Source organism: Neophocaena asiaeorientalis, unplaced genomic scaffold (genome assembly GCF_003031525.2).
Source record: "Neophocaena asiaeorientalis asiaeorientalis breed wild unplaced genomic scaffold, Neophocaena_asiaeorientalis_V1.1 scaffold258, whole genome shotgun sequence".
Lineage (NCBI taxonomy): Eukaryota > Metazoa > Chordata > Mammalia > Artiodactyla > Phocoenidae > Neophocaena > Neophocaena asiaeorientalis.
In genome coordinates this window covers 2,548,493-2,574,750 of record NW_020172591.1, presented here as the reverse complement: position 1 = coordinate 2,574,750, position 26,258 = coordinate 2,548,493, and the positions used below count along the sequence as shown (strand labels likewise).

Sequence of the window (26,258 nt, the reverse complement as noted above, 5' to 3'; positions counted from 1 at the left end):
GTCGCATAAAAGGATTTTGGCTCGTAAAAAATGCTGGCATGGCATGAGGATGTAGGTGTTCCCATCTCTTGTCTCTAGGAATATAGACATGTGCCATATTTTGCTGGTGACCACAAGCATTTCTGGGAAGATAGGTGTTATGAAGATCAAAAAAATGTACAGCTATTAAAACCACCTGCATCCCCCTGTATTTCACGCCCTCATTTCTCTAAATAAGAGATACACCTTGGAAGAGGGGTGGTGGGTGTGTGGCCACCATGCCCTGTGTTTGTGCTAGCTCGTACTGACCCTTTCTCTTTCTCTCTCTCTCTCTCTGTTTTTAATTCTTATTCTAGGGGAAAAGGCTACCCTTACCCTAATACAAGCATCAATAGTAATTACTGGGATACGGCAAATCTCTTTTCATTTACTGAGATGGTTAGCACTATCAAAGACAGAAATCTGGTGGCTTCTTTCTGTAAGCATAAAATGAGAACATGACCTAGTCCTGAGAAATGCCGTCTAGTAATATTTTTCATAACTTCCATGCAGTGATGATCTAATAAGAATCTAAAAGTAATTAACTGGATCTCTTTTAGCCAACCAAAGCCTTATTCATTTTTATCAGGATTCTAAGGGAGCCATAAATTGGGGCATTTTGAAAAACTGGGATCTAATCCAGTCCATGATCTGATCAGGGTTCAGTGGTAATAATAAATTGGGACTATTAAAACTGGGAATCATTCCAACATTTTATTTTGCCCATACCACAGAACCTAGCAAATTCTACTGCAAAAGACAGGGATATTGAGAGAGGAGTCAAACCATGCTGAATTAATCATTTGTATGTAATCATGCCAAAACATGGGTGTTTTCAACAGTTTAAATAGTGCCAAAGTTTAAGTTCAATAAATAATTAATTATAGAGATTCTTTTGGCAAATTAAAGAAATCAACCTTCTGGTTCCTTTAATAAAATATGCACTCTTTTTAGGATATAATAATGACAAAATCCTATCAATTCATTTGTTGCTCTATGTATTTAGGGGTGTGATACTTATGTAGGTTACAGCATAAAATACTAATTCAGAATATACTTTCCTTTTCTTTCTTAGAATACAATAAGCATCTTCATTTTTCAGTATGCACAAATGTTGGATATACTCTAGCCTTATCCTGGTTCTCATTTCAATTTCCAGTAACATAAAAATCTCCCATAATTAAATAAAATGCTGAGAGGTTGGGAATAGATTTTCACCCACTTGTATTCTCAAACTCTAAATGGTTTCTGAATGTTTTTATATCTCTGAGATGCATTTCGTTTATGTGGGGAACTTGCAGCTGCATAATTAAATCTTGGTTTGCCAAATATCAAAAACACATGTATTGATTTAAACTAAGGGAACAGGCCACAAGCAGCTCAGCTGATAAGGCAAGGGAGAAGCCTCCGCAGTTCTTGGAAGGCTTCCTAAAGGAAAGAAAACTAAGAAGCTTGAGTGCAGACACTGAAACCGATTAACTTGCCTAAATCTCAGCTTCACTCTCACTTAGGCATTCCGTTCAGGCCAGTTGTTGAAAACGAGAGCCGTATGTTTTCATACTTCTCAATGCTGAAGCCAGAGAGGTTACCACTTTCCCCCCTCAACTCCTCATTGATTCTAAGATTCTAATAAGATCTACAAAAACAATGTTTCATTAACACGGTAAATGAGCTCCCTTGCAAAATAAACGCTGATATGGTATAAGAGTAATAGAAGATCTTAGAGTGTAAACTCATATGTTATTAAACTCCGCCCCCCCAATTTTAGTAAGAAGTTTCATTTTTTAAAATTTAATTCAGAATCAGTAATACGGGGCTTTAATGGAAGACAGCCTTTGGTCAATGGAGATTTTCTCCCTCAGTGCAATAATCTTAAATAAACGAGGGGAACGTATTTATCTGTAACCAATCTCCACCTGACTTTTGAGAAGGTATTAACAATACAAGTACAACATGCATATTGTTAGGTACTTTATAGGTCCTAGGATCTGGTTAGTTGCACACTTTGCAGAAGGTTACAATTTTAAAGTCTTAATACTAAACCACAGCAGTAAAAGTACATGGTTTACTGACTTGTTAAGACCATACCTTGCTTTTGGCTCACCATACTAATTTACATAATCTGAATATTTGGAAAATGCTAATTTAATTTAGCTTGACAAAGAATTCTAGGAGAAATAATCTTTGAACATAATATTGGATTCATCCTTCTAGCAATGGATATAAGCGTTTGGAACTAATGTTTTATTATGGCCAGTTTCACTGGAGTGTGAACAAAACAATGAGTTTATTTAAAACAGAGCTTCACTGCCATGGACTGTTTGACTCGTTTTAGGAGGGGACACATGATCAGCTCAGGAAATCAAATATGAGACTAAGAAAATCCTAACACGCAATTATGAGCAAGAAACTTGGGCTTATACATTCAAATAATACTGCATATGCTACCATGAATCAGTGCCATAGCCAGTTCAAGAAAGGCCACTCTAACGAGTTTAAAGTAAATGCCTCTATACTCAGATATTTATATATTTCTCAGACCCTAAGATCTGGGAGAGACCACAGCGATCATCTAAGGACACATGCAGCATTAATGGCACACAAGATGATTTCCGACGGTATGTGGCTCGATGAATTTAATTATATTAATTTACATGGTTTTGCATTATATAACTTTTTATTTAATTGAAGATATATAGATATAAATAAACCAATGAAGATAATATATCAGTGACTGAAGTTTATGAAACTGATGCTAGTCCAATCCTTTCCTGTTGCACTCATCCTTTCTCAGGGTAATCATCAGCTTCTTATTAGACATTTCCAGTGTCAATACACTCACCACTGCATGAGACACTCTAATTTGTCAGGATGCTTTCCCCTCAATCAAGCTGAAGGCTACCTCTCTCTTTTTTTTTTTTTTGCGGTATGCGGACCTCTCACTGTTGTGGCCTCTCCCGTTGCGGAGCACAGGCTCCGTATGCGCAGGCTCAGCGGCCATGGCTCACGGGCCCAGGCGCTCCACGGCATGTGGGATCTTCCCGGACCGGGGCACGAACCCGTGTCCCCTGCATCGGCAGGCGGAGTCTCAACCACCGTGCCACGAGGGAAGCCCAAGGCTGCCTCTCTTAAAATAATTCCTTTTTAGAATCTTCAAGAAAATAAATGAATGGATGAATAAGTAGAGAGAGAGAAAATGGAAAGCGAATGGATGCTATAAAATACGTCTAATTCCTCTTCTACGTAATGTTCTTTAATCATGTGACATCAACTAAGTCTTAACTCTGCAGGCTATGCATTCCCAGGTCCTTCCATATTTTTCAGGAGACATGGATTTAGTGCTGCCATTTTCTGTGTGTGAGACAGGCTTAGGGTGTTTCAGGTGTGATCTGAGCAGTATAAAATAGAAATTATTGTTTCTTCCTTCACTTTTGTACATGAACTTCTGTAGCCTAGGACTGGATTAAGTTTCTGGCAGGCACATCCCCATGTTGACTCACGCTAAGCTTACCCTCAACTAAAACCATCAGGCAAATTTTTCATATATTTGGTATTAAGTCAAACCTTCCACATCCTGTGCTTGTACAGTTCCTTTTGGGACCTAAAAGCAAGACTTTACATTTCTTCCTATTAAGCTCCTTTATGTTTGATTCAGTCCATTGTTCCAGATGATTCTGTCATCAGACACACGGTCAACCCCTGCAGCTTCTTGGAATTCAAAATCTGATCAATGGGCACCATCACTGATCCCAATGCTCAGCAGGCCAGCGTTAAAAATAAATTTTTGAGGAAAACTTTTTCTTGCGAGCCTATATTGATGGAATATTCATTAGCAATCTTTGCGTACAGTTTCTCAATTAGCTAATAATCCTTCTAGGGTTACAAGATCTGGTGTCTATCTCTCTGCAATGGCCACAGGATATCATGAGAAAATACAATTCTAATGTCCAGGAGGTAGTACCCCTACCCTTTGCGAAGTCCACAGATTAGAACAGGGATTTTCAGTCTCCACATCATTGACAGTTTGAGTTGGATAACTCATTGTTTGAGGACGGGGACTATCTTATGCATTGTAGGATGTGTAGCCATATCCCTGGCCTCTACCCAGTACACAGTGGTGGCAACTCACTCCCCACACCCCCTCCAAAGCTCTGACAAACAAAAATGTCTCCAGATATAGCTAAATGTTCCTTGGGGAGCAAATTTCCATCCTCCATGCCTCCCCCCACCCCACGAAGAACGAAGCATCTCTGTTCTAGACTCTGCATTCCTCCAATCTAATCTAATAACTCAATCCACCAGTTGTGGCTTTTTTGGCCTTTCCATAACTATAGCTATGAATAAAATATTCATTTACATCACCAAAACAATTCCCTATCTGGAGTTAGATACATAGGCAAATTAAAACAAGATATGGAAATCATAAGAAAAATAATGAGAGGAATGATATAACCCTAAAATTTAGAGTTGAGGTTAGATTAACCCTCGAGTAAAACAGTTACAAGGAATTGACATTCAAATTATACGATTTAAGAGGTAATTATAAGGACTTCTGTATTTGGATGCTCATCAAGGTATTATCTGGAACAGTGAAAAATGGAAATAGACTATACATTTGAAGACAACAGAAGATAAATGAATTATGATATATTGATCTCACAGAATATTAGTCACCAAAATGACATAATTTCAAAACATAAATGACATGGGGAAATGCTCACAATATAATGGGAATTCTGTGAAAACAGTAAGTATATACAGTATGAATACCAAGTTTTCAAACAAAAAAAATATAGTAAAAATATCATAAAAATATTAATAGTGGTTATGAAATTATGGTAGAATTATGCATGATTTTAATAATCTTCTTTACACTTTTTATGTTTCCAAAAATTTCTTAATAAACTTATCATCTTTGTAAGTTTTGTGCACATGAGGGGATGGGGTGGGGAAAGATCCATATTCCCTTAGGTGAGTGAGCATTGGCAAACGTTCCTCTTTTGTTTGTAAAAAGTGTGCAAGTAAGGTAGGATGCTTCAGAGAGGGCATATAAGAAAGATGGCGATGTTTTTGTACTGGGTTATTCAATCCTCCTGGGAAAAAAATCTGTACATCATTTTTCATAGAATGAGAAGAGTTTAATCTAATGTTCCAGCTAAATCTTGTCCCTCAAACTCAGTGATTCTCAGACTGCTGAAGAGTCACTTTGGGTGTAACTATTAAGCACAGATTCCTGAACTCTTAACTTCCAAGATTCTGATTCTGCAAGTCCGGTGTGGGACCCAGGAATTTTCACTTTTTAACAAGCTCCCCAAGTCATTCATTCTGATGCAGGTGGCCCATGGGCCATATTGAGAAACATAGCTATCTATAAGAAGTCATGGGTTTTGATTTGGATGAGTATTTTTTTTTGCCTCTATTTTTGATAACTTCTTCCTGGTTATACACTAAATAGAATTGGTACAGACCCTCAGCGGTGTGTCAGTGAACTGGCTCTTTGAAAAAAACAAACCCAATTTACCATCATCTGCCAGTTTCTGTGGTGTAAATTCTCCCACCATGACCAATTTCAAGCTACCAACGGTCTAGCAACCAGCTCACAGAATTCTTGAAAGCTTAATAATCACCTTTCATAAACTGGTGCAGGCTGCCTTCAGTGATATACAGTATATATTATATATAAGCGCTTTAAACTCTTTGAAAAAGGAATATGTTCATGAAAAACTATTATATCTATGACAACTAGGATGAAGCAAGTAAGCAACCGGATGGCTTGAATCATCTTTAGGTAACAAATTCTAAATGTATTAGAACAAAAGACAACTTTGTGAACTTGTATACACTATTTCCTATTTTATTCTATTTTTTTTCTTCCTGTGGCCAGGCCACGAAGAGTGATACATTTGCTGAGTTCTTTAAGAGTTGTGAATTGTTTCCAATGGATGACAGAGAGCCAAGAAATGGGACTGCAGGGTTGGGAGCCATGTCAAATGTTCAGCCTTCACTCCACCCTCTATGGTCTTCAGTCCCTGAGCTGTTGAAATATCCTTGGCCATTAATTCTATACCACCCAACCATAACATCAACTTCTCCCACTCTTTCCCCTTGTACATGATTGAGACAATGTTGTCTCTAGGAAACCCATATCAGATGTGTTTTATGTGTTCACGTGCAGGAAGTGGCCTAAGTGGAGGCTAATAGTATAGTTCTTTCAATATTTTGACCAAACATATTTTAAGAAAATTGGTCCTGAAGCCCATATAACCAGGTGAGGTGAGTTTACAGTTCCGCTTTTAAGAACAAAACTCCTCAGGCACCTGCTTCCTAAAGGCAAAACCAGAAAGGAAATGAACTCTTGCTTAAAGACAACCCACCTTATTTTATGAGTTATCAATTTTCTAGCTGGCACAGAGTTCCCTAGCTACTAACAGGAAACCCCCCAACCCCAAGCAAGTGTTGAGCTGCAAAAAATGTGAAGTCTGCTTTCTAGCAAATAGCTCAGTTTCCTGAAGATGAGGCAAGAATGTGGTACCTCAGAAAGTGAAGTTAGGGGAGCAGTAAAGACCTATGGCATGGTCTCACCGCACAGATGTCTTTGCCAATAGATGCGTTAAAATCTTAGCCTGAATTACATTTTACATTACAGGATTACTGAATCTTGGGCTATGATGGAGAATTCATCTTTCTTCTCTTTGGGGCAACTCTGACAGGTGAATAGTCATCAACAATGGAAAGCACTTGATTTCTTTTTTTTTCTGCTCCACTGACCCTGGAACTGAGCTTATCAACCTCTCAAAAACAAGAAAGGACTAAATAGGGTTTTTTTTCTTGCTATTGATAAAGTCAGCCTTCTCAATGGGAATAGACCACAAGATAGGGGTCAAAGCTTAACAGTTAGATACTCTTAGCCTGCTCTGTGCCAGAAAACGCAATGAATAAGAAGTATGATTTTCCTAGTACACATGCTAGAATATTAAAATAAGTTCAAGAACTGACTTTTTAAAAACGACAAGAACTATTATCACTAATATGGAAAAATTTGCACAAATCTGACTTCATACATGATCAAGTCAGCATCAAATACTTAAAATTATGTAATAATCTCAGTCTTTCTCCAGGCTTCATTTGGTTGTGAAGGCAAAGAACTGTCAGGAGAAATATGAATATTCACTTACATGTTTCAAAATCAGACATTTATACATCTACTTGGGATAAATGCCAGAGTTAACGTCAAAGATATGTGAAGGACCTCTTGTCCTAATGGAACATTAAGCTCCTCAAATAGAAGAATTCAGCCCTTGCAAACTGTCATTATTTCAGTAAATGAAACCGGCCCTTTAACAGATGGGCAACACACTTTGTAACTTGCTGATGGCCTAATAAAAGGCACTGGCTTTTTAAAAATGAAGGGCATGTACTTCTCAAATTACAGTACCCAAATGGGCTTAGCAGAATAAAATTAAGAAGGTATACAACAGCTTGACAAAAATTAGGAACAGACTATGGAAATTTGATAGCTCTAAACATCAATATCCAGATGACCTTTTTATTTAAAAAAAAACCCAGAAAACAAAAAACTCCTTATTTAAACCATAGGGAACATATGCATTGATATAGTCAAAACTGGGGGTAGCACATCATGGAATTATAAGTACCGATATAATAAAAACATGAAGTTAATTTCTTCTCAAAATATAATAAAAATTCCCTAAAAAGCAGATTCCATTTATATCAGGTATCTCTCCTTTTGTATCAGTCAACCTTTATGCTTCTTAAAATAAGATTTCTCCAGTTGACTGATGATATAGTCAAGTTAACACAGACCACGCATGAAAATAAAATAAGAGGCCCAGCATTTCTACTCACCTCTCACGTTCTTCTTTCATTTTTTCCAGCTCCTCTTCTCTCAGGCCACCATGCTTCAGAGGACCTTTCTGCTCAGCCTTTCCACCCTTATCATCTTTCTTCTTTCCAAATCTAGTGAAACATGGAGAAGATGATTGTTAATGACAATTACGCTCTTTTCGTGGTTAGTTGAAGATATTTATGAGATGAATTCATTAAATTCTTTATTCTAAGCAATACAAGATCCTTTCACGTAAAATGGAATTAAAATTCTTTATTTTAAGCAGTACAAGATCATGTCACATAAAATGTAATTCTTTATTCTAAACAATACAAGATCATTTCACATAAAATGGAATTAAAATAAGATGCTGAGATCAGAAAAATAATACAGTTACTGAAGTCCCTTCCTTTTCCTCTCTTCCTTCTTTCCTTCCTTCTATTGACTGTGCAGTCTGCACAAAATCATGTGATTAAAGACCAAAAATTTCAAACCATTAATTCAGTAGAGATTAAAGAACTGAAAGGTTGCTGTTCCCATATAGCTAAACAATGACCGACCTCCTAAATAGGCCTCCAGAGCTCCAGGTGGCATTGACATTGAAGATTAAACTCATGGGATTGCATAGTGAGAGTGCTGCAAGGGACTTTACTGAACACCTAGTTCAATATTCATATCTTAAAATGAAGAATCAAAAGCTCTGAGAGCCCCTGGGTCTTGACCAAGACCACCCAGCAAGTTCAGAGCAGGACTGGGATTAGAACGTGGGTCACCTCCTACACTGCACATTTTCCTTCAGGCCACATTCACTCTCCCACGTAGCTGCAGGCTTCCCAAATCAGCCCGAGGTCAGCGTGCTAAGAGCCCTCCTCGGTGCTTGGCATAAGTGTGGTTAACTGGGCACAGTGGTGATTTTATTTTTTTCCTCCAGCTTTAATGAGATATAATTGGCACACGAACACTGTGTAAATTTAAGGTGTAGAATGTATTGATTTGATACATTTATAAATTAGAAAAGAATCACCACCATAGTATTAGCTGCCACCTCCATCCTGTCATGAAGTTACCATTTCTTTTTTGTGGTGAGAACATTTAAGATCAACTCTAAGCAAGATTCAAGTGCATGATACAGTGTTATTAGCTATAACCGTCACGCTGTACATTAGGTTCCCAAACTTATTAATATTATACCTGGAAGTCTGTACCCTTTGACCAACATTTCCCATTTCCTACCTCCCAACCCCTGATAACCACCACTTTACTTATTTCTGAGTTTGTCTTTTTTAGATTCCACATATAAGTGACATCGTACAGTTATCTGTTTCTCTGTCTGACTTATTTCACTTAGCATAATGCCTTCAAGATTCATCCAAGTTGTCACAAATGGCACAATTTCCTCCTTTGTCATGGCTGAATAATATTCCATTATATACATATACCACATCTTCTTTATCCATTCATCTTGATGGACACTTAGATTGTTTCCATATCTTGGCTATCATGAATAACGTTGCAATGAACTTAGAAGTACAGATATCTCTGCGAGATCCTAATTTCAACTCCTTGGGATATACACCTAAAAGTGGGATTGCTGGATTATATGATAGTTCTAGTTTTCATTTTTTGAGGAACCTCCACATTGTTTTCCATAGTGGCTGCACCAATTTGCATTCCAAACAATAGTACACTAGGGTTCCCTGCAATTATGACACTTTAAAAGAACATTGTGTTTCCTTAGCACTTTTGGGAAAATGAAACTGCACATTAGAAATGAAAAAAAAAAAGTAGCAATTAATTATTGGTAGAACATATTCTTAAATGATAGGCATTTTTACCGATAGATATTTTCTTTGGAAGCAATCTCCCATAGTCTTGGTATTAACATACATGAAAAAATAAAATGACTGCTGCTCTGTTGATAACCAGGGATAAAAGTCACTCAGTCATGCACAGCCTTCAGTTAAGGTAAAGACTCTTCTTAAATCTAAGGAAACCCCATGTGTCCCTTGTTTCTTATTAGATAGCTACAAATTTAACTAAGCGTGTGTGTGTGTTTATACCTTTAGCTTATTCATTCTATCTATGATTCTTTGTATGTATCTATGTATCCATCCATCCTTCCATCTATCCAACCTGAGGACATTTTTCAAATTACACATGTGCTGTTGACTGCCCCCTTCCCCTGCTCCCATCCCTCTCCCCTAGCCTCCCAACACACAGTGACTCAGAATCTCCTCACACGAGGACCTGAATTATAAACTTGTAAGAAATTCCTGTCTTCATCAGAATTTCATAAAAATGGGTACATATTTGTCTCTCTCTGGATTGCATTTCAACCCAAAGTGGAGATTATTGGCCAAGTGGCAGCTCTGAGTATCACACATGGAAGATGGCGCTGCAACACCCATAGTCTTGGTGTTAGCCTAGTACAGAGTGCATCTTGCTTTCCTCAGAAGCCTCTCCCAGCCTTGACTCTTCTGCATATTTTTCCATTATAATTTCAATTAGCAAAGTCTCTTTCATGAACTTCCTCTCTCCCCATTGCCATCTCTCCACCTGCCTCTGCACCTACTTCAGTCCTTTTGCTGTATCCAGTCTAGTTTGGCGATCTCAGTTGATCAACCATCAGCTTTAACTCCATCATCCCCAGCCTTTCTTTTTGTTTGTTTGTTTTCTTCCTTTTTCCTGCCTCCTTTTCTGAATCTATTCCTTTTTCTCACTGAAGAAATGAACTGATCCCATTTATAGAAGTAAATAGGAAAGAGAGAAAAATACAGACAAAATATGAGAACACTAACTTTCAAATAATTCAGATTTGTTAATATATTCAAGATCTCGCTTTAACCTACAAAGCAGGAGATATCTAAATAATGTGTTTCCATGAATACATTCTTTAGCTTTTCAGACCCACGCAGAAGAGTCTTAGGGATCAACATTATTACTATAAATTCCTTTATGCGAGAATACTTTAGTACACCACTTAGAAAAATAATTTTCCCTCAAAATGTCACTAAATATAATAATACTGAAACAAAGAAAAATCAGAATTGTGGGGAGTGAGGGTAAAATAATGCCTCAGGAAGCAGATGAAGGCAAAATTGTTGCCATGATCTCTACAGATTTTAGGCTTGTTTTTTCTCCATGTCTCAAATATTTTCTTGTAAATTTGGAGGTTTTAGATTTTCTGAATGAAAGCAGTCTGATTTTTGAAGGGTAAAACTAACCTATACCCTAGTCGACCTTGATCTTTATGACCACAACCAACGTATTGTTTTTTCCTTCCTGCAGCTAAAATATTTCACTTGTACTGCAGTTTGAGAATAGCTTACTATTCTTCCATTAGAGTGGGATATGTCTGATAAAGAAAAGGTTAGTTGTAAGTAAATTTTGCCAAGCATTTTCTTCTAAGCAGGAACCATCAATAATAGTCCATTCAACCAGTTCTATAAATATTATGTTTTGATTTAAAGTTAATGATCATTTATTAAAGTTTCCAGTAAGAAGGGCAGAAATAGCTGTGAAATTTATTTCATTAGACAGAGAGCAACCACCAATTACCTTATTTTGTAAAGTTTGGGTAGGTTCAAGAATAGAATTATAAGACAATAATCTTCAAAAGGGCTCCCACATTGTTAAGATGAGGAAATTGAACCTCAGAGAAGTTAATTGCCTTTTATTTATTAAAACACTGAATTCTTTTTCCAGTTTTGCAATGAGACAACTTAATTATCAGTGGTGGTAGTGGTGGTGGGGGGAGTTGGGAGGAAAGCATCAGTCTAGTGAATTTTACAAGCCTGTGTTCTTCTTTCATGGCAGCCTCTTTGGGGGTCATTTCACAGCCATTCTTACCTTCACTGACATACAGAGAGAGGAGCTGGGGAGATTCAAATACATTGATTCCTCTCCCCACTAGCTATTTTTGTGAGAAAAGTCATGCAGACTTAAATGGCTGAAATTACTGCTTTGCATTCTAGGGTTTCAAATATCCACTGCATTCCAGGCCTCACATTATCTATTACCTAGGAAATTTGAGAGTTGGCCATTCTGGGCTAGATGCCTTAAGGAAATTGCTTATAGGTCAACCTTGCTTTATATAAAAGATATTTTCCTGAAGAATTCTGTGCAAACATATGGTTTTAATCAATGAAGTCGTACTTTCCATGTACCTGGAAAGCCTGTTTAAAGAATCTTATGATGGATCTTTCTGTAAAGTAGAAAAATCACCTTTCAACATACACTTTATGTAAATTTAGATTTTCATGAATTATAAGTTTGCTTAAAACACCTGTTCCTGTTCTTTTTTTTTTTACCAAAACACTTTATTTTTATTTATTTATTTATTTTTTAACATCTTTATAGGACTATAATTGTTTTATGGTGTGTTAGCTGCTGCTGTATAACAAAGTGAATCAGCTATACGTATACATATATCCCCTTATCTCCTCCCTGTTCCTTTTTACAGAGACGTTATATGAAACAGCTTCATGGAAGACTAGCTTGCTTGCTTGCTTTCTTCTTTCTTCTTTCATTCATGCATTTGTTTTAAAGAATATTTATTAGGCATGTATTCTGTGTCAGACATTGCCATAAGCACTGGATGTAGGTTGGTATTGTATTGGGATACAAAACCAGAACCTATCTTCATAAAAGTTACATTCTAACAGAGATAGTCACCAATCAAGTGTGACTATGTAATTGTAAGTTGTGAAAAGTGCTATGTAGGGAGTCAGGAGAGATGATAACAGGAAATTGATTGGTTGGGGAGTCTTTAATGAAGAAAATGACATTTAAACTGAGAGGATAAGGGTGAGAGATTCCAGACAAGCACAGATGGAAGATAAGCCTTGTGGGTGAAGGAAAGAGGACATGCAGAGGGCATGAAGTGCCTGGTGACTGGTGAATCCCAAGCAGTGAAGGAAGGCCAGTATCTGAAACGAGGAGAGCAGAGGGGATCCTTGCACAGGATTCAGATGGAAAGAAGGGTAAGGTCCATGGAGTATAGATCTGAGAGATACTTAGAGTTTAGTCTAAGAATAACAATAGGTCATTTCTTAGTGATTCAAGGAACAGAGAAGCTAGTAAGGAAACTGGTAGATTTAAAGACTTGGTAGTGGAGAAACCAAGTCATTTTAAGCAGAAGTGATACAATGTGATGTATACTTCATAGGACCATCCTGGTTGCTGAAGTAAAAATGTAGCACATAAAAGCAGGAAATTGGCTGGGGAGGGCTACAGGAGTGTGGGTGAAAGGTGATGGCGGCTTGGGTGATCCGTGGCTGCTGAGAAGAGAAGACAGTGATTTGGATGTGATGGGTCAATGCAGAGGCATCAAAAGTTCACTTCTATGCACAGTTATTTTAGTGTGTCTTCGGGAAATCCAGATGGAAAAGGGAGAACAAGGATAAAACAGCTAGGAGAGGAAACTAATTTGTTTATAGAACTGATAAAGGGGAAGTGGAGGAGTTCCTGGGTAATTAATTTATCAGTTAATATGATGCCTCATGTATAAGAGAAATGATTCCTATCCATAAAATGAGATTTCTTGGTAATCTCATTATAAATGAAGAAATCAAAGTAAATAGAATATCCAAGGTGGAAAAGAACCTCAGAAAGAGTTACAGAAAAATACCAGAAACAGGCCTCGCCCGTGTTCCTATTTTGCCTATGTAGGGAAGCCCTAAACAGCTATCTGGGGAAGCAGAATTTAATAATGGTACATTGATTCATTCATTCCGTCATTTACTGAGCAGCCACTACATATCATATGGGTTAGGCACATGGAATTTAACCATTAATAACATCAATTGCTAGGAAGATCTCTAACTCTTCAATCCAATTAATTAAACAGGGTTCTAGCATCCTATTGTTTTCTATACAAGAAAGATATTAATATAATTCTTAGTATTTATTCCCTAATTTCTCAGCAAATATTTTCTTGTTTCTATTTCTTTCCTTGAACTTTCTAGGTAATGATGACTTTCAAATCCTTCCCAGATTCCCAGGAATCCTGACACACAATTCAAATTGAAAATATGTAGCTCTATCTCTAGCTTTTTCCACATCTAGTCTCTCATTTAATTCACTTCTTAATTCTGCTAAGTAGTATCTGTCTACGGTTTTCCTCCTTGATCCCATTGGGCAGTTTATGTAATTATTAGCAATTACTCTTCCTCTTAGCACAGACTGTATGAAAGCAATGACTTAGGGGGACTAAAAAAGTCAGGCAAGGAGAAGTTCAGACACTCTTATTCCAAATTAGTGGTGAGCTACGAATCCAAGGAGAGCTGAAAGTTTGAAACATAATGTATTTCTCCTTCTACAATTAGGAAATATCTTTGGGTGTCATTGATGCATTTGGAAAAGGCGACAAGACCCACTTAATAATATTAAACACAGAAATCTATGGAATGAAGTCAGATGTGAAAATGCACAGACCTCACAGTCATAATATTTTCTGGACTTGGATAATGGTTTATTCTCCCTGTAACTAGTTCACTTTTAAACTACACATGATACTGTCTTATCATTGTATAAATTATACAGCCTGAAAGAGCTCAAGCAAAATATGGGGGCAGAGAAATTCATAGACCTTTGACTATGTTTCCATAGTTTATTCTGAAATTCACCCATAAAAGGTTTCTGCTGTCTGATATATTCCAAATTGGGTTCTGAATTAGCATATGCACATGCTGACGTAATTAACTTCAGTGTATCGCAATCTCACATGGTTTTGTGCACTTCAGCTATTGCTTCTAAAATGTATGTCACAAATGTCTTTACTTGTTTACCTCAGATGGTGCCCATCATACCTAAGAGTTAAGGAATCTGATAAAAATCCAGTGAAAATTGACCAATCAGAGAGTTTCTTCCCCTCCCCCCTCCCTTTTTTTGGTACCTAAGGGCGTTGCCGACTTTTATGTTAATATTGATAGAAGAATGTACAGATTTGTGTTTGCTGTAAATCAATCTTGATGAAGAAAGAAAAACTATTCTTATTTTATTTTTAGCCTTCCACAGTATGCATTATTGCCATGGTTAATGCCTGTGACTTTTCAGGAGGGAGGTGGAATGCTCTAAAACTCAGTATGCTTTCCCCAACAGAGGGTTGTATTTTAAACTCTAGGTCCACCTCATGGCTTGCAAAAGGAGGTAGGGACTTGCTTCATAGGAGGTGTTCGCAAGTAGAAACTGAGTGGTTTCATGTTTCAGTAACTGAAGGAAAACTCAGTTTTAAAAATCTTTCTTGTTAACTCTAACTGGATCAAGGAGTTGAAACCCTAAAAATAAGATTTCCAAGTAAAATTTTAATTTCTGGCATACTGTTTAGACACTGATTTTGGGTGTGTTTATATGTTTCCAAGATGAAGACAAGCTATATGAAAACAACAAACGTGTAACCCCACTGATATCTTTATCTACTACTTCCTTTGAGGTCAACCTTCCCACCCCCTCCCCTTAAATAGCTACTTTCCTCATTCCCAGGATGTGATTCCTAAATTGGTGATCATGACTCCCCTTCACTCCAAAGCAAGGAATCTTCAGATCTCAGATGTGTTGATGTTTGTTTTTAGGATTGAAAAGCAGGGAGGTCCTGTAGCATTCTAGGATTTCTGCCTAAGTGGATAAAACATCTGCTGGGTAGAGTCTTACGCAGCTCTCTGGCTCAGTTCAGCTGCTGGGAATCCTTGAACTAATTTGCTTTCCCAGACGGAGGAGCTAGGAAACACAATGGATTTGAAAACACCAAATACATTAAAAATAATTCTAGAAGGTCCAGAAAGTAAAGCAAAATGCACATCACCAATAACCCATCTTCCTAAAAATAAACAAACAAGCAAAAAGGGCCTCTGGAAGACGGACTTGTAAGAACCAGTTAAGAACCACTGGACAGTTACTTTTGCTGAACATTTTTCTAGTAAGTGAAAAACTCGACTCTGAGATTATTAAAGCAGCACTTGGTTAGAAAAAAAGGAAAAAAATATGAAAAAGAGGCCAGAAATTAAACTTAAATGAAAACAAGCGTGAATGAGTGAGTGAGAAAGATAAAGATACTAATAAGGTATGATTTTCAGATCCACACAGGGACTATAAAAAGCTTATTAACTGTCACTACTACACTGGGTTTTAAGTTATTCCATCCCTCTGCTTTCCAGAAGACGAAATACTCTTCAGGAGCACAGTGAACTTTGAATAATTGCTTTCATACGCGCTACGCGCTCACTGGCTTTAAGACATTGTAGGCAAGAGCCATGGTGATTCAGACTTAAATGCTTCTGATTTCTGGGAAATATATTTAACGGGAGCATTAAAGAAATAGATCTTTTTGCATTTTTACGTTTTCTTAATAGTCAGAAAGGTTTTTCTTTTCATTAAATGTTTACTTATTTCAAAGCAGCAGAATATGTGGCTTCTTCCTTTTTATTTTTATTACTTTTAAGTGGATCTTTAAGTGTCTCTGAAGGCTGCTTGAGTGCAACCGATGACCTGCATAAAACCCTAATACTGATCTGAAGAGACCACATGGGGAATTCAGACTTCGGCCAGCAGCCAGATAATTTCTTCTCATCTGGGTGCCCAGAGCATCCCCTTTATCCTCCTTCCTTCCTTTTCTCTATCTCCTTTGCCCCAGAAACCCAAAAACTAGTAAAGGAAAGAGTGTTCTGAGACCAAGTCACACTTTGTGCCCAAACTTTTTTTCTACGAACTGCAGGCAGTTCCCCAGCCCCCGTGGCCTTCCCGAGGTCAACCTGTCACGGCTTACTCCCGACTGACCACAGTCTCATCCTGCAGAAGGAAATCTTCCCCCACGGGAAACATCTCTGCCGTCCATTCACTGGCAGGTGGGAGCATTTCAGCAAGCTGCCTGGGAGGGGAAACACTGACTCATGTCAATGAAAAGAAACCCAGGGAGGGCTAACTAAAAGCTCTGTGGAAACAGGTCTCATTTAGAGTCTTTAATAAAATGTCAAATACAACTTATTCCAATGGCACAAATTAACATACGTATAAAGTCCGTATCAGACTTATAACTCCGTATATTTATAACTCCGTATAAAGTCCATTATCAGAAAGAACAGATGATGGTGCCTAACTCATCATGTGGAAAGAAGAACAAAAGGACAAGAGTATTAAGAAATGACTGTGCCCTTTGTGTTTGTTTGGTTTGGCTTTTGTTTTTGTTTTTTTTGTTTGTTTGGCACAGTGATTATGCAAAGGACCATTTTAAAGGGAATCCAGGATGTTACTGCTCCATCTTCAGAAGCTAAGAGAAATAGGGCACGATTTCTCTGGAATTCATCTACACTAAACAAGAATAAAATGATTGAGCTCCAGACCTAGTCTAATGGGAGTGAAACTTATCTTTATAACTCTGATTAAACAAAAAAAAATTATCACTTCTTTGATGCTCAAATCAGCATCTTTTCTCTAGCATACTGAATTAATTAGTGGAGTGACAAAAGAATTAGTCCATGTAGGATCAAAGCTGAAATCATATTTATCTGGAATTTAAAATGAAGAACACACAGCTTTATCTCTCTATAGCTCATGTAATGTTTCTTCATGTTCTCTATATTCTAAACCTTCTGCGTGTCACATAAAGTATAACTAGGGCTTTTTTTTTTTCTTTTCACATTCTTCTTCTTCTTCTTTTTAATATATAAAATTTTCCCTGAAAAAAAGACAGTGAGAACATCACAGATTTTTTTTTCCCCCTGGGGGTGGGAAACTTTTTCATTGTGCCATAAAAATCTTAAATTAGGTGGTTTTTTTTGTCAAGCATTTATTGTACAAATACAAAAGAAGCAAAATAATTAATGCACAGTAGAGCTGGTAAGAGAGCCTTAAACAATAGAAAAGAGTTATTATATTGATTCTTAATAAGTGACACTAAGTTTGAAACTGTTCTTAAAAGGTAGAAGTGCTCTTAACTTTGGACTTTTTTCCTCCCTTCTGTAGAAGAAAACATAATTTTGATAAGGAGAATTGTTGGGGTTAATTTCTAGGCTGTCTCAATTCACTAGAATGAATATTTAATGTGTTTTTTTTTAATGCGCATAACATTTTCACTAAACAAAACTAATTTGGCTGGGCACGTTTATCTTTACCCAAGATGGGATAGAAAGTGGATTGAGGGAGCGGATCCTGAGATGTGGAGGGTTTGTGCTGATGCTAGCAGCTATATTTGGGGTAGGGCACTATTTTTACCATTGCTTAAATGTGAGCTCCTCAAGGGCTAGGGCTGGGTCTTTATGTGTTTCTCTTGTTTCTGCATACATGCAATCATGCATTCATTCAGCAAAGGCTTGCTCAGCACCTACTTTGGGCCAGATCCTCTAGTGGATGCTACAGATACAAGTCAATTCATCAAATACGGTCTCACTCTTCTTGCCTGATGCATCATAAAAATTCAACAACCACTGTTGACCTGAATTCAAGGTCAGGATTTCAGGAATTACATCAATTGTTTCCATTTTTCATAGCCTCTATTCTAGAAGAAGGACACAATGGTCCCTCATAACTCAGCATGTTATCCCCCCATAAAGCTCCAAAGTGGAAGATACTCTCCCTATGAATGCGTAAATCAACCAAACAGCTTAATTTACATGTGATGCCTACAATCTAGTCACTGCCCTGGATGTCTACAGGCACAGCAAGACCAAAATGGTGACAGACAGATACTCACCTGGTAAAGGTAATGAATACAGGGCTATCACATGCCATGGGGGCACTGAGTCACCTTGGGTTTCAATCTCATGATGACCAGTTCTTTTGTATTGTGCAAACACTCTGTTTAAAAACACCAGGCTAAATTCTAGAATAAAATTTAAACCCAAAGCTGTCATTCAAGATGGTTAATCTGAGCTCGGTGCTTTGTGACCACCTAGAGGGGTGGGATAGGGAGGGTAGGAGGGAGGGAGACACAAGAGGGAAGAGATATGGGAACATATGTATATGTATAGCTGATTCACTTTGTTATAAAGCAGAAACTAACACACCATTGTAAAGCAATTATACTCCAATAAAGATGTAAAAAAAAAAAAGATGGTTAATCTGAAAGGTGTCATCTAGAAAACACATGTCTATCTTGTATTTAGGCTTTTCATTTCAGAGTTTCAGAAATTGTGACCTCTTTAATCTTAGGTTTCAAATAAAGATAAATGTGAGGTAGTTGCTGGGTTCTCTTGACACAACTCATCTTTGTCATTAGTTCACTCTGTCCTTAACACAATTTCAAACAATAATACCTCTGTCTGTACCTTTCTCTCATAGAAGCATTCTTTTGGAAAAAGAGGTAATTTAAAAAATCTGAGCCCTAACTTAGTTGGTAAGGCAAGGGATCAGATTTCAATATTTTTATGTTAGACTTAAAGTGAACTAATATCCCTTTTTATTCACTAAGTCCCTTAAGAGTAGACCATAAAACTGAATTGGTTCTCAACTATGAATAGGCTGGGAGGAAAAAAAAGAAAACAAAATCTATCCTGAATGTCTCAAGTGAAATTCTGCATTGCACTTTGACTCTCCTAGGGCCAAAAGTCACAAGTCTCATGAAATGTCTCAAACCTGTGTTGCCCGCAAGGGTCTGTACTTATTTTTAAAAGGTCTAAAAACTCCCTTTCCTCAGCTTTCTCGACTTTTAAAACTTGGAACCCATAAATAAGATAGGGTTGCCAGCTACAAAATGAGGAGTAATTTATTATTTTAAATAGAGCTGCAATTTATTCATTGAAGTGCACAGGGAATATTATAGGCATCCTCCAGGTCGAGAACATCTTATACCAAAAGAAATCGGGCAAAGTGATAGTCACTCCAGAGCCATAGGGCAATCAACAATGTTTCCCTTTGTTCAGAGGGGCCTGGACAAAAGACCGGAGGAATAGGCTTCCCATGGGATTTTAATACAGTTTTATAAGAATGAATATAATTTCATTCTCCAGCAATATAACATCATTAAAGAAAATATATCCAGGGTTACACAGCAAGAACAATGTAACTTCTGACAAGGTTTTCTAATCACTTGTAATTCAGAAAGAGCTATTACTAGTAACACACAATCACAAAGTAGCCTTTCACCTGGAAATTCATAGTAGTTTAGCACAGTGATGATCTACAATTTGACCAAAGAAATCAGAAATTGATTTATAGTCTGTCCAAAGCATCAGGCTCTTATTTGCTTGTCCACTAGACTGTGAAACTACTATTCTGCTATGTGAGTATATTTTCTTGGTCCTCCCTTTCCTGTACCGATGGCTCATTTTTCCTTTCTTCAATACCACAGATAATTCCCATAAATTCCTAATACTATTCTACAGTTCAAAATGGCTGCCAGTGTCCTCACAGAATAAAAGAAATCAATGCTCGAAATTTTGTGTACACGTAATTAAAGGCATCATCCTATAAAGTACATAATCAAATAAATCAAAGGTCTGAGCCTGTGAGTAGAACTTTCCAGATGGGACTTTTGGTGAATATTTCTTTAAGAAATGTAAGCTGTGCAATCCAGTGAATTGACCTGAGGGTGTTTTCTTATCTTTGGGGCCATCTTAAAATATCAGATCAATTTTGGATCATATCACATAAAAGGAATGATATTGGAAACTTTACTTTTGCCCAGCTATGCATTTATTCAGATGACAGAGGTGCTGCGTAATCTGCTACAATGCACCGGCAGCCTGTGTTTGTGTGGCTTTGGATGGACGATGCAGGGCACACCAGCAGCAAAACTCAGAAGATGGCTGAGCTGGCACTCATCACCCAGCACATCTGCAACCCGTATTTGGCTTTGGATTTAATGCCTCTGGCCTCCCCAGGTTTAGAATTTCTAAATTTCACCATGTAATATTGAAGTGACTTCCAATAACTAATCTTTTTTACAAACATTACAGTTATATTTGATTCTGCAGAAACCCACAGTATTTGTGTTTTTCATTTTGGAAGGTTATTTGGAAACCCAAGCCAATATATTATTTCAGGTGTGACTAAGCTGTTGTCATTCATTTTACACCAGCCCTGACACTCTCTAGGACCCATCCTACTGAGTTCTATAGACTCACTAATGCAGTCAATCCAGTGATGGAAGAATCAGTTTGGATAAAAGAACAATAAATCCAACCATAATTTCAGTTCTATAAATGTAATAGTTGAGTGAATTCGTAAGAAAGAAAAGAAAGAAGAGCTAGAAATATGTACAGTTTGGTTAGGAAAGCTTGAGCTTAACATGTTTAATCTAAATTTACCAAGTTAGGGGAAGGAAAGGCAGTTCTAAAAGGGCCACATTAAGGGACCCCAAATCAGGAGATTAATGAATCATTAATACCTTGCATTTAAAATAATTATTTGATAAGATGGCAAATTTTTCAAGGTGATCCATAAGTGCTTTAAAATGTAAAATGCCATTAGAACCTATTGTGTAATATATAAAACCATGGCTTACATATTTTTTTGTTTACTGAATTTACATTGGATTTCCTTATGAAAGATCTGCATTATATATTGATTTTATGCAAACACCAATACATTTAAAAAATAAGTTTGCTCAATAAGTGCTTTTGAAATATTATTTATCTATCTGTGACAAAATACTCCATTTACATTTGTAGTTATAAAAGATTCGCATGCAAAGTGTTCTTACTGGTTCAAAAATTGTAGAGTTATATAAAGTCTCTTGGGGGTAGAAGGATCTTTGATATCATATTTATCTAATCCTGCTCAGAGCTCAGAAAGTCAAGTAACATGCCTAAGGCCACACTGGTAGTTAGAACCAAACAGGGACTTGACCCCCTCAATTCGGTACAAAGATTTTTCCATCTTGCTATGTTCCCTAATTGTTTATACATATGTTATGAATTATTCACCCAAAATGCTGAATTCTAAAAAGGAACCCAACTCAATAAAAGCTTAGGTTTTTTGTGAATTCCAATTGCCCAGAAATGCAATTAGCTGTAATGACAAAGTCCAATTTAGTGACTACTTGGCCAAATATAACATGCCAACCAATGGGAGGACTTGATAACTTTCTCATTATCTTGAGCTCCCTTGTTCATTGACATCCTCACCCTTGTCCACAGACGGACTCTTAATATATGCCAGCTGATTTGATCAGATTGCTAAGAAAGAATTACTCAGTTATTTAGTTCAACTGGTTAGAACACTGTGGTAATGGGGTCAAGGTCATGGGTTGGCTCCCCTGTGTGGGCCAGTTAACTTGGACCTGGTCCATAACCACAGGCTCCACCCCCAATGCAGACGGTCTTACAAAAAAGTGCCAGTGGTCAAAAGGGCACTCGCCAAGAATGTGTGGACAGAGCAGCATAAATCCATCACTTCTCCCAGAAAAACAGCTCAATGCCAGTTTTGTTGAATATATGTGGGTTAACAGTAACATTTTCACAGGTCAAAGACAGAATATGGTTCCAGATTTTGTAACACTACCGAATTGTAAACCTAGCATATTACAAGAAATTTTTAGAAAATAGGAAAGCCTATGGTGAAACTTAAAGTTAAGTAAGCATTTGAGAATTATAGGGAACGTTTTAAACATGAGCCAGTGATTTCTACCAGCTTCAAAAAAAAGTTAGCAAATTTGGTCTATGTGAGTAAAATATCTTGATTTTTAAAATACTGACTATTAAAAAAAATAGCTTGTGGCCCAAACGTAAGGTATCTTTGAGCCAAATTCAGCCTGTAGGATCCCAGTTTGCAAACGTTGGTATATCTAAGTACCTATATATTTATATCTATGTATGTATATATGTGTTTTAATGGCTGTAGCAACCTTAAATAAATATAATTTACCGAGCTTTTCATTGATTGAGGCTCATGGCTCAGCTTTCAACTAATATTGAGCCAGGGGAATCAGAACGTACATACCCAAAACAAAGATATGATACTTTTCAATGGTTGGTACCATTATTTGGCTGAGAAGAGAGAACATCACGGGCTGGAATTTTTGGCAACCACTTTGTAGATGAGGTAGGTCACCCAGGCTTCCAAAACTCAGCCCAAGTGTATTTTTTTGAAGAGCAAACACATGAATTATCAATGCTTCTTCAGAAGGCCCTCTATAGGAATTTACAAATCGACAGAACTAGAACAGTAAATTCTGCATAATAACACAGTTTTGCAGTTTAGAGCTTATATCCAAAGTTTAAAAAAAAAACCCTGTTTTTCAAGATTTCACACTGTGGAGTGATCTTTTCAAAATCACTCAAACCCTCTGCTCCCTCAAGTAGTAAATAGAAAGGGGAAAATATATTCTCATCTGTCACCGATGAAGGCCACAGGGATCTAGGAAAGGAAAGCACGTGATGTAAATATAAACAGTATTAGAAAAAAATACTGCATATATTTATTACTGCTAGTGATTTACTAGCTGATTAACTGATATGACAAAGTTGTACGGATCCCTGCAAACTAATTAAAATAAATGTGTCACAGACAGCATAGGTTAGTCAGACCTCTTATATCATCAATAGACTAAAAAGTCCTATCAGTAGCCTAAAATATTGAATTCATTCAGGAAGTATTTACCAATACCTATTATATATCAGACTCTGTCCTAGGTGCTGGAGATTCAGATTACAAAAATTCAGTACTTTCTCTCAAGGAATTTGTAGTCTAGTGAACGCTTCTCGAGACTGAATGAAGATCTCCCAGACTAAAAGAGACAGGAAATGAGTGCTTTCAGGTTTTCCATGTCAATATTAGAGGAACCATGGAGATGATCTTTCTAGTGAATGTTCTTAATTTTGTTTGTTTTGCAGTTTTGAAAATCTGATTCAAAACAGGGTCCTCCCTCCCAGAAAATGTGCGTATACTTGAACGTATAATTTCTAGAGGTTCACAGGTTCCCAAAAGACTATCCATGTGTGCCTATCCATGGGTATAAGTTACAAATATCTGTTTTATTGCAATGAAGATTTTCTCAGTGCCACAAATGGACGCCATGCTTTGTAGTGAAGAGCACACAGGTAGCTGCAAGAAACAGTGGAGGCTGGTATTTTCTTAGTAGGGATATATTCTTTTAGGTAGACTTTTAGAACTGACCATAAGTCTATCACTGAATCAACAAGTACTAAGCACTAAAAGGAAATCTAAAATAAGTCAAAGACACATAATCCCTACTCAGATCTATTTTACTAGAGTGCAATCAATTCTCAATGACACAGAGGCTTTTTATCCACTATATAGATTACCCATAGCCTGTGCATCCCCTTCTTCTCTGTCTTTCCATTTTTATGGTCACCTGAGGACTCATTAGTGCTTCTACCTGAGGATGAGTAAAGGAAGGGAAAGGGTATAAAACTTAAAAGGAGTCAATTTTGCTACCTTTCAGTAATTGGGGGAAGAAGTAGCTGTTATAAGGCCTGTACATTATGTGAAGATTTCAATTATCCATACTCTCCTTGTCAATCTTACCAAAAATAATTAAGGCTTGGCTCTAGCCCTCCTTGGAATGTTAAAATGATTGATGGTTGTAGGAAATGACCATAGTAAACAAGATGAAGTGAAGTAAACTCAGTGCTAGGGAAAGATGAAAAACATACTTTCGAAGTCACAGTTTCAGAGTCCCAAGAAGCATCAACCCACTGGGCAACTTTATGAATGTAAACATTAGATATATGGAATATGGACAAAGATCACAAATTCTGTCTTAAGAAGGAAGTACAACATCCACATGATGGAATACTACTCACACAACAACACAGACGAAGCTCAAATGCATTCTGCTAAATGAAAGAAGCCAGGTCCAAAAGTACTGTCTGGTTTTATTTATGACATACTGGAAAAGGCGAAACTATAGCTAGAAAACAGATCAATGATTGTCAGGAGTAGAGGGGAGATGGACCTGTTGGGGCTATGGATCTGTTGTATGTCATGACTGTGGATATGGACTCTATGCACTTGCCAAAACCCCTAGAAGCGCATACAACAAAGAGTGAGTTTTACTGTATGTATGTTAAAAACAATCAACCAAGATGTAGCAGGGACTCCAAATAAGAATACAACTATAACACATGAACTTAATTATATTACAAAAAATTAACATAAGCACATTGAAGGGCTTGGGGAATAAAACAACTAACCCAAGTAACATTGGAAAACAGTATGTTTTTTGTGTGTGTGTGGTACGCGGGCCTCTCACTGTTGTGGCCTCTCCCGTTGCGGAGCACAGGCTCCGGACGCGCAGGCTCAGCGGCCATGGCTCACGGGCCCAGCCGCTCCGTGGCATGTGGGATCTTCCCGGACTGGGGCACGAACCCGTGTCCCCTGCATCGTCAGGTGGACTCTCAACCACTGCGCCACCAGGGAAGCCCTGGAAACAGTATTTTGACTGGCTACAATAAGGATAAAGACAAAAAGAATTATACACACCAACAAGGACCTACTGTGTAGCACAGGGAACTCTGCTCAATATTCTGTAATAACCTAATTGGGGAAAGAATTTGAAAAAGAATAGATACATCCATATGTAAAAAAAAAAAAAAAAAGAATTTTACACAAACACTATACTCTGGTTAGTACAAGGGTAAGTGTTAGCAATTCTGAAACAACTTTGTATATTAGGGTTGAAATAAGAATTAAATACATTATAGATAATGACAGCTAGCCTTTTCACAGTATGAAAATGTAATTACAAATCAGGATGGGGGAACTCTACAATGAACACTGTGGTGTTGGATTGGAATTAGACTTATCAGCATAAACTCATGGTTTTTTGATGTATATACAGACTCAAAAGTAAATACAGACGTGTGTGGAATCTAGTATGTATATAGGTTGATTGATTGATTGATTTCCAAGTTTTGTCTGCTGAGAGGGTCTAGAAGCAGTGATACTCCAGCAAGGAGCATTCCTAGAAACCATTCTTGGTTTCTGAATAGGATTCTGTAATAAAAGGAATCAAGCCTCCAAGGGAAAGTGGTTGATTCTTGGGGTGTGGCAAGGAAAATATGAAATAATCCTAGAGCTTCTCATAGCACCAAAATAAAAAAGAGAAAGTTCTCAAAAAAGCTTGGGCAAATCAAAAGGGAACAGGAGCTACCTTGAAAGGGCTCCCAATAGCCAAAGGTGGAATAATTTGAGCAACAAAATAATAACAGGACTGGAACAAAATATATGAATCTATAATGATATAAATAACTGAATAAAGAAATTAATGGTGAAGGGAGAAAGGATAGCTCTTCATTAGAAAGGAATTCCAATTAGTGAAGGTAGAAGGAAAGAATGAAGTAAAAACAACTATTGTAATACCACAGTAACAGTTGTTGCTGACAGGAACCATGGATGGATGCTAAAATTAGTGGGTGAAAGTATGAGGAGAAACTGAGTTATTTGCATAGTCTCAAAATATGTCCCCAAGGGATGTGTTAATTATAAAGGGGAAAAATAG

The 26,258-nt window shown here is 37.3% G+C and overlaps 1 protein-coding gene across 1 annotated transcript in view; it reads right to left on the bottom strand.

Annotated features, from left to right (window-relative positions):
• PARD3B (par-3 family cell polarity regulator beta) overlaps window positions 1–26,258 on the bottom strand; it is a 1,021,377-nt gene that overhangs the window by 219,148 nt on the left and 775,971 nt on the right. Inside the window, exon 19 of the mRNA XM_024738381.1 lies at window positions 7,885–7,995. Coding sequence (XP_024594149.1) covers window positions 7,885–7,995 — 111 coding nt within the window. The remainder of the gene's footprint in view (window positions 1–7,884; window positions 7,996–26,258) is intronic.